The sequence below is a fragment of the Halictus rubicundus genome, unplaced genomic scaffold (assembly GCF_050948215.1).
Source record: "Halictus rubicundus isolate RS-2024b unplaced genomic scaffold, iyHalRubi1_principal scaffold0052, whole genome shotgun sequence".
Lineage (NCBI taxonomy): Eukaryota > Metazoa > Arthropoda > Insecta > Hymenoptera > Halictidae > Halictus > Halictus rubicundus.
The window spans coordinates 948346-962560 of record NW_027488593.1 but is presented as its reverse complement, the minus strand read 5'-3'; the positions used below and the strand labels follow the sequence as shown (position 1 = coordinate 962560).

Sequence of the window (14215 nt, the reverse complement as noted above, 5' to 3'; positions counted from 1 at the left end):
CTCTCACCCGGACGTTCCCAGAGAACGAGCTTCCGTCACCAGCGTCGTTGCTCGTACAGGACGAGCTCCGAACGCGGCTGCGATCCGACGAGGACTGTCACGAATGCGACGAGACGCCTGGTCGCGGGCCGGTGAGCGAATTTCGCAGGATCGGCGGAAAGGAATCGGGAAGGGGGAGAGAGCTGGAGCGCGCGACGAGCAGTAGCGCCCAGAGACACTGCTCCCGTCCGTCTGCTCGCTCGAGACTTCCTCGCGGCACTGGTTTCACACGCACACGGAAGAAGCCGTAGTACGTGTTCCGCCTAGCACCAGCGTGTTCGCACACACACACGGAAGAAGCCGTAGTATGCGTGTTCACACGCGGCTGCGAGTGGTCAGGAGCTCGGGATGGTTCCCGGTGAGCAGCTCCCAGCCAACTCCGAACTAAACGCGGTTCGCTCCGATATTTATGGAGAAAGCGCGGACTACGAAGAGCGCGCCGTCTCGCGAAATGTTCGCGAAGCGGCGGTGTGCTCTGATTGGTTCGCGCTCGGGACGGTTGCGGATTGGCTCGCACTTGGGTCCGTTGTGCGAGCTCGCGACGGAACGCGAATTTCGCCGTTTCGTCGCAAATTTAATCACAAATAGATAAATAACAATGATGATGATAACAATAGTAATAACAAAAATAACAATAAAAATAACACTAACAATAACAATAACAATAATACACTAATGTTAATGATACGTGCACACAATCTCGCGAACAGAAAAAGCAGTCACAATTATTACAATAATTTAACTTTACGCAAAAACACTAATAATTTTTTTTCGCGTGCAGGTGAAAAACGTTCTCTCGTTCCTCCATTGTCTTTGGCGCTATTTCCGGCCGAGTCCGTTTGGTCTTCGCTGCAATATTATCGTCAGCGTGGTACGATGGAGTCGGCGCCTCCTCTTTTAAAATAATAATAATAATTTTAATAATAATAATAATAATAATGCTCTAAAAATAATAACAATATAAATGATAAAAGTGATACGAGATTTTGCAGTACAAACTATGGTTTCTTATTGGCTGATAAGAAACACATCTGTACCACTTTTTCCGACAATAGTGACGTTCTTCTTTCACTGACGATGTTGCCAGCTAAAGAAAACAATCTTTCACTATATGCCTGTGTTGCAGGGATTCCAAATAAATTTCTAGCGACTTTTGCTAGAGTTGGAAACCGTGTGGCATTTTCTCTCCACCACTCCAATATACATGATTCCGGCGAAATAAGTTTTTCTGTTGTATAGCTTTCCACTTGCTGTTGCAATAGACGGTTGGAGACGCCTTCTTGCTGTACAACATTTTTAAAAAAACTAAAAAGGCTTTGAGGTGGTTGTAATGACGTCGAAGATGATGCTCCTGCAAAAAAATGTTATTAGAAAATCTGACGTACTATATGTTCAGGATTCAAGCGTTGGAATTCGGCGGCTATTGTCTTGGCGGGCGACCGCTGTTTCATACGGTTTTTGTCTCGTATATCAACACGCGGCAAGAACGCGTGTCGCTCTCATTGACCGGATTTCAACGCTTGAATCCTTCAAATCGAGACAAACAAGGATTATCCGATTCGGGAGCACCAATCACGGTGCTCCACATTCGATGGTCCTTGTTATTTAAGGCACCTGCGCGTGCCTTCTCGCTCTCTTCAGGTTCGCCTCTCGCATCGCTCTCGGAACTTTCGTCAGTCGTCACGGTATATTCTAATCGTCCGGTATTAGTTGTCGCGCCCGTTCGCTGATCTCTCGCGCTCTCAAAATACTCGTTCGTATTTTTCTCGCGCTCTTTCGCGCCGCGTTACGAGCCTTCTGCTTCGCGCCAAGATTTCCGTCGTCCGCGTCGAAGATTTCCGCCTCGCGACGGCACGTGTTTCGTGTCGTTCAAGATCTCCGTTTCGCGATCCGACGGCAGAAGTTGGCTCGCTCAAGATCTCCGCTCGTCCGCCGGCTCGCGCCTCTCACGGCGCATTGTAAGTGCGAGTACTCTAATAAAAGTGCAGTTACACCTTTAATCCTCGCTCTCTCTCTCTCTCTGTCTCAACCTCTCATTGACCCATCCAGTGGATTCAATTTGCGCGCTCAAATCTGAGTGGTCCCGGCAGCAGGCTGCTCCGACCGTCGGTCGACGCCGAAACATTCTGGTCCTTCGAGCCGGATCGCGAATAATCCACGAGGTCAGTGAGAAACGAGGGAGAGATCGTGCATCATGGAAGACGCGATCGAAGTTCAGCTGTTGACGCAGCGCGCGATCGAGCGCGCGCTCGTCAACCTCAACAAATTGGGGAAAGCGAAGTGGACTCGCTCGACGTTAATGACGAGGATGGCTCATCTGAAGGCCAACTGGACGCGGTTCGAGGCCGGGCACGCTCGACTCCTCGCCTCCACCTCACCGGACGCGAAGGCTGCACACCCGTACTTCTCCGACGACCCTTTCTCGACGACGGAGGAAACGTACCTCGACGCTCTGGCCTCCATGCAAGCAAAACTCGACGAGCTCCCCAGCACTTCTGTAAGTCAGCTTGAACATACTTCCGACGGACAAGCGAGTCCCACGTCCGCCGCTCCGCTCCTTCCGAGCATCCATTTGCCGGAATTCGACGGCCGTTATGAGGCATGGGAGGCGTTCCGCGATCGCTTCATCGCGCTCATTATCGCGAATAAATCGCTCGCGGATGTCACGCGTCTCCACTATCTCATGTCATCGCTCTCCGGCCGTGCCCTCGAATGCCTCGGGAATCTCCCTGTAACTGCCGACAACTTCGATATCGCGTGGAAGGCGTTAACCGCGCGTTACGAAAACCCTCGGCGCCTCATTAGCTCACATCTGACGTCGATGCTTGATTTACCAGCGCTGTCTCGTGAATCCGCGTCCGATCTCCAAAACCTACGCGATCGAGTTTCTGTAATTGTTGCTTCACTCAAAAATCTCGGGCGTGCACCTGCCGATCTCTGGAACGATTTCCTTGTACATATCGTGTCGCAAAAGTTGGACGCGCCGACTCGCAAAGCGTGGAAGATCAAGACGGGTGACGATGTAGAGCCTCCCACGTTCGATGCACTCACGAAATTCATCGACTCTCGCGTTCGCGCCCTCGAGGAATTCGCTCCCAGTGCACCAGCGAGCTCTTCTGCGTTTCCCGTCGCATCGAGTCAAACCTCCGCCGGTCGATCTCGTGTACATGTCGCCACCGCGTCGCAGTCCGACAAAAATTCAAAGTCTCCGTGCCCCGTCTGTCGAGCCTCGCATATGCTCAGCTCCTGTCCGAAATTTAACGCACGTAGCCCTCGTGATCGACGGGATCTCGTTCACCGTTTCTCGAGGTGCGTAAACTGCTTGAGTTTAAAGCATCTTGTGCGGGATTGCCCGAGCAAATATACGTGCCGCGTGTGTCATCAACGTCACCATTCACTCCTCCACGACACTGAAGCTCTCCCCGCGTCACCTTCTCCGGCACCGACGCCCCTTCCAGAGGTGAAGTCTCACCTCGCGTCCACTCCGACCGACCCGGGCTCCGCCGTCTTGCTCGCTACCGCGTGGGTCCGAATTCACGCTCCGTCGGGCCATTCCATCCCTGTTCGCGCGTTAATCGATCAAGGATCGGAAGCGAGCTTTCTTACCGAAGCTATGGTCTCCCTACTGCGTGCGAAACGCATCCGGGTCGAGACCTCGATCTCGGCTGTTGGCGGCGTGCATGCCGGTCGCGTGCGTCACGCTGTTCGTCTCCGCGTGTCACCACGGTCGTCCGCGACTCCCGCGATCTCTACGGTCGCTCTCGTCCTTCCGTCGCTCTCGACGTACACTCCGAAGCGCCTTCTCGACTCGCGCTCTCTCGCGCATCTCTCTTCGCTAAATTGGGCTGATCCAGATCCGTTCAGCTCCTCTGCGATCCATCTCATCCTCGGCGCGGACGTCTACGCTGACATCATCCTCGACGGTGTGCGTAAGGGCCCCCGAGGACATCCGATCGCTCAGAATAGTATTTTTGGCTGGATCGTTTCCGGACCCTGCTCGCGTCCGTCTCGTGACGCTGTCCGCTCACGCGCCTCTCCGCATGCTGCATCTAGCCTTTCAATGCATCACTGCATTCAGGAGGACCCTCTCTCCCACGAATTAACTCGATTCTGGGAAATCGAGGAAATCCCGCGTCGGACTCTCCTCACGACGGACGAGGAGCAATGCGAGGCTCATTTCCGCGCCAATACTACCAGAACGGCCGACGGCCGCTACGTGGTCCGTCTTCCTTTTCGCGACGGTCCTCCGATCAAAATTGGCCACTCTTACTCTGTCGCCGCGAAGGTCAGTCGATCGCTCCATCGTAAGCTTTCCTTAAAGCCCTCTCTCGCTCTGGAGTATCGGACCTTCCTTCGTGAATACGAAGAAATGGGCCACATGCGACGCGCTCTCTCGTCTGCTCTAACCTCTCCGCAGTGTGTCTACATACCACATCATCCTGTCCTTCGCGAAGGTAGCTCGACGACGCACCTCCGCGTAGTTTTCAATGCCTCGAGCAGAACCTCAGACGGCACGTCGCTGAATGACCACCTGTTTCCAGGCCCGAAATTGCAGGCTGATCTTCCCTCCGTCATTTTACGGTGGCGGCATTTTCGGTACGTTTATACAGCGGATATCGCCAAGATGTACCGTCAGATACTTATCGACCCGCGCGACATTGATTATCAAAGGATCCTTTGGCAAGAGTCTCCCGCAAACGCGCCAACTCCGTTCCAACTTTTGACGGTCACTTATGGGATGACGTGTGCCCCTTTTCTCGCGCTTCGAGTTCTCCAGCGCCTTGTCGAAGACGAGGGCTCTCGTTTCCCGCTCGCGGTTCTGATCCTGCGCTCGAACATTTATGTCGACGACGTTCTCTTTGGCGCCAATGACGTCTCTTCTCTTCTGCAATCTCGCGGTCAGCTAAATAATCTGCTGCAATGCGCTCATATGACCCTGCGGAAATGGGCTAGCAACCATTGTGGTCTCCTTGAGGACATCGATCCGTCGGATCATGGCCTTGCCTGCTCAAAAATTCTCGCTCCTGACGATCACGTCAAGGTGCTTGGCATCAGTTGGAATCCTTCTCGCGATTCTTTCCAATTCAATGCTTCGTTCTCCGAATCGCTCCCCTCAACCAAGCGTTCTATTCTTTCAACTATTGCTAAATTATACGACCCTCTCGGATGGGTCACGCCTGCCATTATTCGCGCAAAAATCCTAATTCAGGATCTCTGGCGTCTCCGTCTGAGTTGGGACGACCCGATCTCACCTCCTCTGCTCGACCGCTGGAACGCGATCTATACGCGTCTCCCGTTACTAAGCGGCGTTCAACTCTCTCGTTGGACCGGTCATTCTCCTGCCGATTCCCAAATGGAGATCCATGGCTTCGCGGACGCGTCGACGGTCGCTTACGCTGCCGTCGTCTATGCTCGCTGCATTTCAGCCGATGGTCGCGTTACCGTCTCTCTGCTCGCTGGCAAGTCCAAGGTCGCTCCACTCTCCCCTGTGACCATACCGCGACTCGAACTGCAGGCTGCGGTACTGCTCTCACGCCTCGTGACCTTCGTGCTCTCCTCCTTCGACAATCGGGACATTCCTTGTTTCTGCTGGACCGATTCAACGGTCGTCCTCGCGTGGCTCCAGTCGCACCCATCTCGGTGGAAGACCTTTGTGGCTCATCGCGTTGCCGATATCCAAACACGCTTGCCGCACGCGAGGTGGAGTCATGTTACGACCGCGGATAATCCCGCCGATTGCGGCTCGCGGGGTCTCCTCAGCGACGACCTTCTCAATTTTCCCCTCTGGTGGCAGGGCCCAGGCTGGCTGCACCATGACGTCTCCGCCTGGCCATCTCAAGTGCTCCTTCACGAGGACACTGACCCACCAGAAGCCAAAATGTCACTCCACTGTTCGGAAGCCCCTGTTCCCGAATGGGACTTAGCCTCTCGATTTTCGAGCTGGCCCAAACTCCTGCGAGTTACAGCATATGTCCTCCGCTTCATCCGGCATTGTCGTAGGGATCGCTCCGACCCTCCGGAGCAACCCTCCGACCGCGCGCTCACTTCGGCCGATATCTCCTCGGCTCGAAACTTCTGGATAAAGCACCTCCAGTCCATCGCGTTCTCCGACGAAATCCGCGCTCTCAACCGGCGTTTGCCCCTCTCCACAAAAAGTTCACTCCTTTCACTCAACGCGTTCCTTGACCCCGACGGTATCATTCGGGTAGGGGGACGCTTACATCACTCACCTCTCCCTCAAAGGACAAAACATCCCATCGTGCTCGCTCCTCATCGCTTGGTGAGACTTCTGGCGGAACAAGCTCACGTTCGAACATTGCACGGCGGAGTGCAACTCACTCTCCTCACCCTTCGCCAGGACTATTGGCTCCTTCGCGCACGGAGCCTCGTAAAACAGGTGATCCATCGTTGCATCACCTGTGTTCGGGAAAAAGCCGCTGTTCCCGAGCAGTTAATGGGAAATTTACCCGCCTCGCGAGTCTCCCCTCCGACCCGCTGTTTCGCTCATTGCGGTGTCGACTACGCCGGTCCCTTCAATGTCCGCGCCTCCGCCGGTCGCGGGATCACCTCGCGTAAGTCATACATAGCGCTGTTCGTCTGCATGGCCACCAAGGCCATTCATCTGGAGCTGGTTGTGGACTATTCCACCCCGGCTTTCCTCAACGCATACTTGCGATTCTGCTCTCGCCGTGGCCTTCCTGAAGCCGTTTACTCTGATAACGGCACCACGTTCGTCGGTGGGGATCGCGAATTGACAACCGCCTATCGCTCGGCGCTCCGAAACCCTGAGTTCCAGAACAAAACGGCTGGCGACGGCACCGCGTGGCACTTCATCCCCCCTTCCGCGCCACACTTCGGTGGCCTGTGGGAAGCTGGGGTGAAAAGCGTGAAATATCACCTCCGCCGCGTCCTCGGTGACCGCACGCTCACGTTCGAGGAGTTCAGCACACTCCTCTGTGCGATAGAAGCGTGTCTCAACTCGCGACCGCTCTCCGCGCTATCGGACACTCTCGACGACTACGAACCCCTTACTCCGGGGCACTTCCTGGTAGGTTCCGTGCTAACCGTCCCTCCTCAACCTTCATTTCTGGATCTCGGAGAAAATCGCCTCTCACGCTGGCAGCTCATTCGTCACGCTGCTCAACGCTTCTGGAAGCTGTGGCAGGATGACTACGTCAACTCTCTCCAGCAACGCGGGAAGTGGCGTACAGCGCGCCCCGCTATAGCACTAGGGCAGTTAGTCCTAATTCGGAATCCTACCATCCCCCCGTGCAAGTGGGATCTCGGTCGCGTCATCGAGCTGCATCCCGGCGACGACGGCCACATTCGCGTCGTGACTATACGCACTGCTACGTCCACGTTCAAACGTCCGCTCGTAAAAGTGTGTCCTCTACCCGTTGCATGCGGTCCCGACTCTAATTCATAAGTGCGTCGACTCCGAAAGTGTTCAGTACATGCGCCGTACTCAACGTGTCAAATTCAACGTTTATTTGCGTGCCTCCATGTATCGTTGCGCTTCACACTATTTTACTCTATAATGTATCTCTCTTTTTGTGTTTTAAGCGTCTCTCGCTATTTTCCGTCACACCGCTCAACGTGTGTACAACTCACGCCCCCGACCCGACAAGGCGGGCGGCCCTTTCGTAATTTTCATGTCTCTGTTCCGTATTGGAAAACGTTCGCGTTTAGTTCTTTGCCGGTACTCGCACGGCGGGCGGTCCGTCACTCGCTCATGGGGACAGGCGCTCGGGCATTGTACAACGCTGTCTCTTTATCGTTTAAGTTCGCTAGGCCAAACTTGGCCGCTCTTTCGCGCTAACGCGCTTCCGTGCGCCTCCACTGCATTTCGAAATTAATATTTCGAGGCGGGCGGTATGTTCAGGATTCAAGCGTTGGAATTCGGCGGCTATTGTCTTGGCGGGCGACCGCTGTTTCATACGGTTTTTGTCTCGTATATCAACACGCGGCAAGAACGCGTGTCGCTCTCATTGACCGGATTTCAACGCTTGAATCCTTCAAATCGAGACAAACAAGGATTATCCGATTCGGGAGCACCAATCACGGTGCTCCACATTCGATGGTCCTTGTTATTTAAGGCACCTGCGCGTGCCTTCTCGCTCTCTTCAGGTTCGCCTCTCGCATCGCTCTCGGAACTTTCGTCAGTCGTCACGGTATATTCTAATCGTCCGGTATTAGTTGTCGCGCCCGTTCGCTGATCTCTCGCGCTCTCAAAATACTCGTTCGTATTTTTCTCGCGCTCTTTCGCGCCGCGTTACGAGCCTTCTGCTTCGCGCCAAGATTTCCGTCGTCCGCGTCGAAGATTTCCGCCTCGCGACGGCACGTGTTTCGTGTCGTTCAAGATCTCCGTTTCGCGATCCGACGGCAGAAGTTGGCTCGCTCAAGATCTCCGCTCGTCCGCCGGCTCGCGCCTCTCACGGCGCATTGTAAGTGCGAGTACTCTAATAAAAGTGCAGTTACACCTTTAATCCTCGCTCTCTCTCTCTCTCTGTCTCAACCTCTCATTGACCCATCCAGTGGATTCAATTTGCGCGCTCAAATCTGAGTGGTCCCGGCAGCAGGCTGCTCCGACCGTCGGTCGACGCCGAAACATTCTGGTCCTTCGAGCCGGATCGCGAATAATCCACGAGGTCAGTGAGAAACGAGGGAGAGATCGTGCATCATGGAAGACGCGATCGAAGTTCAGCTGTTGACGCAGCGCGCGATCGAGCGCGCGCTCGTCAACCTCAACAAATTGGGGAAAGCGAAGTGGACTCGCTCGACGTTAATGACGAGGATGGCTCATCTGAAGGCCAACTGGACGCGGTTCGAGGCCGGGCACGCTCGACTCCTCGCCTCCACCTCACCGGACGCGAAGGCTGCACACCCGTACTTCTCCGACGACCCTTTCTCGACGACGGAGGAAACGTACCTCGACGCTCTGGCCTCCATGCAAGCAAAACTCGACGAGCTCCCCAGCACTTCTGTAAGTCAGCTTGAACATACTTCCGACGGACAAGCGAGTCCCACGTCCGCCGCTCCGCTCCTTCCGAGCATCCATTTGCCGGAATTCGACGGCCGTTATGAGGCATGGGAGGCGTTCCGCGATCGCTTCATCGCGCTCATTATCGCGAATAAATCGCTCGCGGATGTCACGCGTCTCCACTATCTCATGTCATCGCTCTCCGGCCGTGCCCTCGAATGCCTCGGGAATCTCCCTGTAACTGCCGACAACTTCGATATCGCGTGGAAGGCGTTAACCGCGCGTTACGAAAACCCTCGGCGCCTCATTAGCTCACATCTGACGTCGATGCTTGATTTACCAGCGCTGTCTCGTGAATCCGCGTCCGATCTCCAAAACCTACGCGATCGAGTTTCTGTAATTGTTGCTTCACTCAAAAATCTCGGGCGTGCACCTGCCGATCTCTGGAACGATTTCCTTGTACATATCGTGTCGCAAAAGTTGGACGCGCCGACTCGCAAAGCGTGGAAGATCAAGACGGGTGACGATGTAGAGCCTCCCACGTTCGATGCACTCACGAAATTCATCGACTCTCGCGTTCGCGCCCTCGAGGAATTCGCTCCCAGTGCACCAGCGAGCTCTTCTGCGTTTCCCGTCGCATCGAGTCAAACCTCCGCCGGTCGATCTCGTGTACATGTCGCCACCGCGTCGCAGTCCGACAAAAATTCAAAGTCTCCGTGCCCCGTCTGTCGAGCCTCGCATATGCTCAGCTCCTGTCCGAAATTTAACGCACGTAGCCCTCGTGATCGACGGGATCTCGTTCACCGTTTCTCGAGGTGCGTAAACTGCTTGAGTTTAAAGCATCTTGTGCGGGATTGCCCGAGCAAATATACGTGCCGCGTGTGTCATCAACGTCACCATTCACTCCTCCACGACACTGAAGCTCTCCCCGCGTCACCTTCTCCGGCACCGACGCCCCTTCCAGAGGTGAAGTCTCACCTCGCGTCCACTCCGACCGACCCGGGCTCCGCCGTCTTGCTCGCTACCGCGTGGGTCCGAATTCACGCTCCGTCGGGCCATTCCATCCCTGTTCGCGCGTTAATCGATCAAGGATCGGAAGCGAGCTTTCTTACCGAAGCTATGGTCTCCCTACTGCGTGCGAAACGCATCCGGGTCGAGACCTCGATCTCGGCTGTTGGCGGCGTGCATGCCGGTCGCGTGCGTCACGCTGTTCGTCTCCGCGTGTCACCACGGTCGTCCGCGACTCCCGCGATCTCTACGGTCGCTCTCGTCCTTCCGTCGCTCTCGACGTACACTCCGAAGCGCCTTCTCGACTCGCGCTCTCTCGCGCATCTCTCTTCGCTAAATTGGGCTGATCCAGATCCGTTCAGCTCCTCTGCGATCCATCTCATCCTCGGCGCGGACGTCTACGCTGACATCATCCTCGACGGTGTGCGTAAGGGCCCCCGAGGACATCCGATCGCTCAGAATAGTATTTTTGGCTGGATCGTTTCCGGACCCTGCTCGCGTCCGTCTCGTGACGCTGTCCGCTCACGCGCCTCTCCGCATGCTGCATCTAGCCTTTCAATGCATCACTGCATTCAGGAGGACCCTCTCTCCCACGAATTAACTCGATTCTGGGAAATCGAGGAAATCCCGCGTCGGACTCTCCTCACGACGGACGAGGAGCAATGCGAGGCTCATTTCCGCGCCAATACTACCAGAACGGCCGACGGCCGCTACGTGGTCCGTCTTCCTTTTCGCGACGGTCCTCCGATCAAAATTGGCCACTCTTACTCTGTCGCCGCGAAGGTCAGTCGATCGCTCCATCGTAAGCTTTCCTTAAAGCCCTCTCTCGCTCTGGAGTATCGGACCTTCCTTCGTGAATACGAAGAAATGGGCCACATGCGACGCGCTCTCTCGTCTGCTCTAACCTCTCCGCAGTGTGTCTACATACCACATCATCCTGTCCTTCGCGAAGGTAGCTCGACGACGCACCTCCGCGTAGTTTTCAATGCCTCGAGCAGAACCTCAGACGGCACGTCGCTGAATGACCACCTGTTTCCAGGCCCGAAATTGCAGGCTGATCTTCCCTCCGTCATTTTACGGTGGCGGCATTTTCGGTACGTTTATACAGCGGATATCGCCAAGATGTACCGTCAGATACTTATCGACCCGCGCGACATTGATTATCAAAGGATCCTTTGGCAAGAGTCTCCCGCAAACGCGCCAACTCCGTTCCAACTTTTGACGGTCACTTATGGGATGACGTGTGCCCCTTTTCTCGCGCTTCGAGTTCTCCAGCGCCTTGTCGAAGACGAGGGCTCTCGTTTCCCGCTCGCGGTTCTGATCCTGCGCTCGAACATTTATGTCGACGACGTTCTCTTTGGCGCCAATGACGTCTCTTCTCTTCTGCAATCTCGCGGTCAGCTAAATAATCTGCTGCAATGCGCTCATATGACCCTGCGGAAATGGGCTAGCAACCATTGTGGTCTCCTTGAGGACATCGATCCGTCGGATCATGGCCTTGCCTGCTCAAAAATTCTCGCTCCTGACGATCACGTCAAGGTGCTTGGCATCAGTTGGAATCCTTCTCGCGATTCTTTCCAATTCAATGCTTCGTTCTCCGAATCGCTCCCCTCAACCAAGCGTTCTATTCTTTCAACTATTGCTAAATTATACGACCCTCTCGGATGGGTCACGCCTGCCATTATTCGCGCAAAAATCCTAATTCAGGATCTCTGGCGTCTCCGTCTGAGTTGGGACGACCCGATCTCACCTCCTCTGCTCGACCGCTGGAACGCGATCTATACGCGTCTCCCGTTACTAAGCGGCGTTCAACTCTCTCGTTGGACCGGTCATTCTCCTGCCGATTCCCAAATGGAGATCCATGGCTTCGCGGACGCGTCGACGGTCGCTTACGCTGCCGTCGTCTATGCTCGCTGCATTTCAGCCGATGGTCGCGTTACCGTCTCTCTGCTCGCTGGCAAGTCCAAGGTCGCTCCACTCTCCCCTGTGACCATACCGCGACTCGAACTGCAGGCTGCGGTACTGCTCTCACGCCTCGTGACCTTCGTGCTCTCCTCCTTCGACAATCGGGACATTCCTTGTTTCTGCTGGACCGATTCAACGGTCGTCCTCGCGTGGCTCCAGTCGCACCCATCTCGGTGGAAGACCTTTGTGGCTCATCGCGTTGCCGATATCCAAACACGCTTGCCGCACGCGAGGTGGAGTCATGTTACGACCGCGGATAATCCCGCCGATTGCGGCTCGCGGGGTCTCCTCAGCGACGACCTTCTCAATTTTCCCCTCTGGTGGCAGGGCCCAGGCTGGCTGCACCATGACGTCTCCGCCTGGCCATCTCAAGTGCTCCTTCACGAGGACACTGACCCACCAGAAGCCAAAATGTCACTCCACTGTTCGGAAGCCCCTGTTCCCGAATGGGACTTAGCCTCTCGATTTTCGAGCTGGCCCAAACTCCTGCGAGTTACAGCATATGTCCTCCGCTTCATCCGGCATTGTCGTAGGGATCGCTCCGACCCTCCGGAGCAACCCTCCGACCGCGCGCTCACTTCGGCCGATATCTCCTCGGCTCGAAACTTCTGGATAAAGCACCTCCAGTCCATCGCGTTCTCCGACGAAATCCGCGCTCTCAACCGGCGTTTGCCCCTCTCCACAAAAAGTTCACTCCTTTCACTCAACGCGTTCCTTGACCCCGACGGTATCATTCGGGTAGGGGGACGCTTACATCACTCACCTCTCCCTCAAAGGACAAAACATCCCATCGTGCTCGCTCCTCATCGCTTGGTGAGACTTCTGGCGGAACAAGCTCACGTTCGAACATTGCACGGCGGAGTGCAACTCACTCTCCTCACCCTTCGCCAGGACTATTGGCTCCTTCGCGCACGGAGCCTCGTAAAACAGGTGATCCATCGTTGCATCACCTGTGTTCGGGAAAAAGCCGCTGTTCCCGAGCAGTTAATGGGAAATTTACCCGCCTCGCGAGTCTCCCCTCCGACCCGCTGTTTCGCTCATTGCGGTGTCGACTACGCCGGTCCCTTCAATGTCCGCGCCTCCGCCGGTCGCGGGATCACCTCGCGTAAGTCATACATAGCGCTGTTCGTCTGCATGGCCACCAAGGCCATTCATCTGGAGCTGGTTGTGGACTATTCCACCCCGGCTTTCCTCAACGCATACTTGCGATTCTGCTCTCGCCGTGGCCTTCCTGAAGCCGTTTACTCTGATAACGGCACCACGTTCGTCGGTGGGGATCGCGAATTGACAACCGCCTATCGCTCGGCGCTCCGAAACCCTGAGTTCCAGAACAAAACGGCTGGCGACGGCACCGCGTGGCACTTCATCCCCCCTTCCGCGCCACACTTCGGTGGCCTGTGGGAAGCTGGGGTGAAAAGCGTGAAATATCACCTCCGCCGCGTCCTCGGTGACCGCACGCTCACGTTCGAGGAGTTCAGCACACTCCTCTGTGCGATAGAAGCGTGTCTCAACTCGCGACCGCTCTCCGCGCTATCGGACACTCTCGACGACTACGAACCCCTTACTCCGGGGCACTTCCTGGTAGGTTCCGTGCTAACCGTCCCTCCTCAACCTTCATTTCTGGATCTCGGAGAAAATCGCCTCTCACGCTGGCAGCTCATTCGTCACGCTGCTCAACGCTTCTGGAAGCTGTGGCAGGATGACTACGTCAACTCTCTCCAGCAACGCGGGAAGTGGCGTACAGCGCGCCCCGCTATAGCACTAGGGCAGTTAGTCCTAATTCGGAATCCTACCATCCCCCCGTGCAAGTGGGATCTCGGTCGCGTCATCGAGCTGCATCCCGGCGACGACGGCCACATTCGCGTCGTGACTATACGCACTGCTACGTCCACGTTCAAACGTCCGCTCGTAAAAGTGTGTCCTCTACCCGTTGCATGCGGTCCCGACTCTAATTCATAAGTGCGTCGACTCCGAAAGTGTTCAGTACATGCGCCGTACTCAACGTGTCAAATTCAACGTTTATTTGCGTGCCTCCATGTATCGTTGCGCTTCACACTATTTTACTCTATAATGTATCTCTCTTTTTGTGTTTTAAGCGTCTCTCGCTATTTTCCGTCACACCGCTCAACGTGTGTACAACTCACGCCCCCGACCCGACAAGGCGGGCGGCCCTTTCGTAATTTTCATGTCTCTGTTCCGTATTGGAAAACGTTCGCGTTTAGT

General features: G+C 55.5%; 2 protein-coding genes across 2 annotated transcripts; both read left to right on the top strand.

Moving 5' to 3' along the window:
* The first annotated feature begins 6640 nt into the window (after positions 1 to 6640).
* Positions 6641 to 7465, top strand: LOC143363515 (uncharacterized). The gene has a single exon (XM_076804086.1). The coding sequence runs from the start codon at positions 6641 to 6643 to the stop codon at positions 7463 to 7465; it is 825 nt and encodes a 274-aa protein (XP_076660201.1).
* Positions 7466 to 13126: 5661 nt separating this feature from the next.
* LOC143363513 (uncharacterized) lies at positions 13127 to 13951 on the top strand. Its single transcript, XM_076804085.1, has one exon. The coding sequence runs from the start codon at positions 13127 to 13129 to the stop codon at positions 13949 to 13951; it is 825 nt and encodes a 274-aa protein (XP_076660200.1).
* Positions 13952 to 14215: the final 264 nt, after the last annotated feature.

Excerpts from the sequence above, each read along its gene's own strand:
- LOC143363515 (XM_076804086.1), top strand. The coding sequence starts at position 6,641 with ATGGCCACCAAGGCCATTCATCTGGAGCTGGTTGTGGACTATTCCACC.
- LOC143363513 (XM_076804085.1), top strand. The coding sequence starts at position 13,127 with ATGGCCACCAAGGCCATTCATCTGGAGCTGGTTGTGGACTATTCCACC.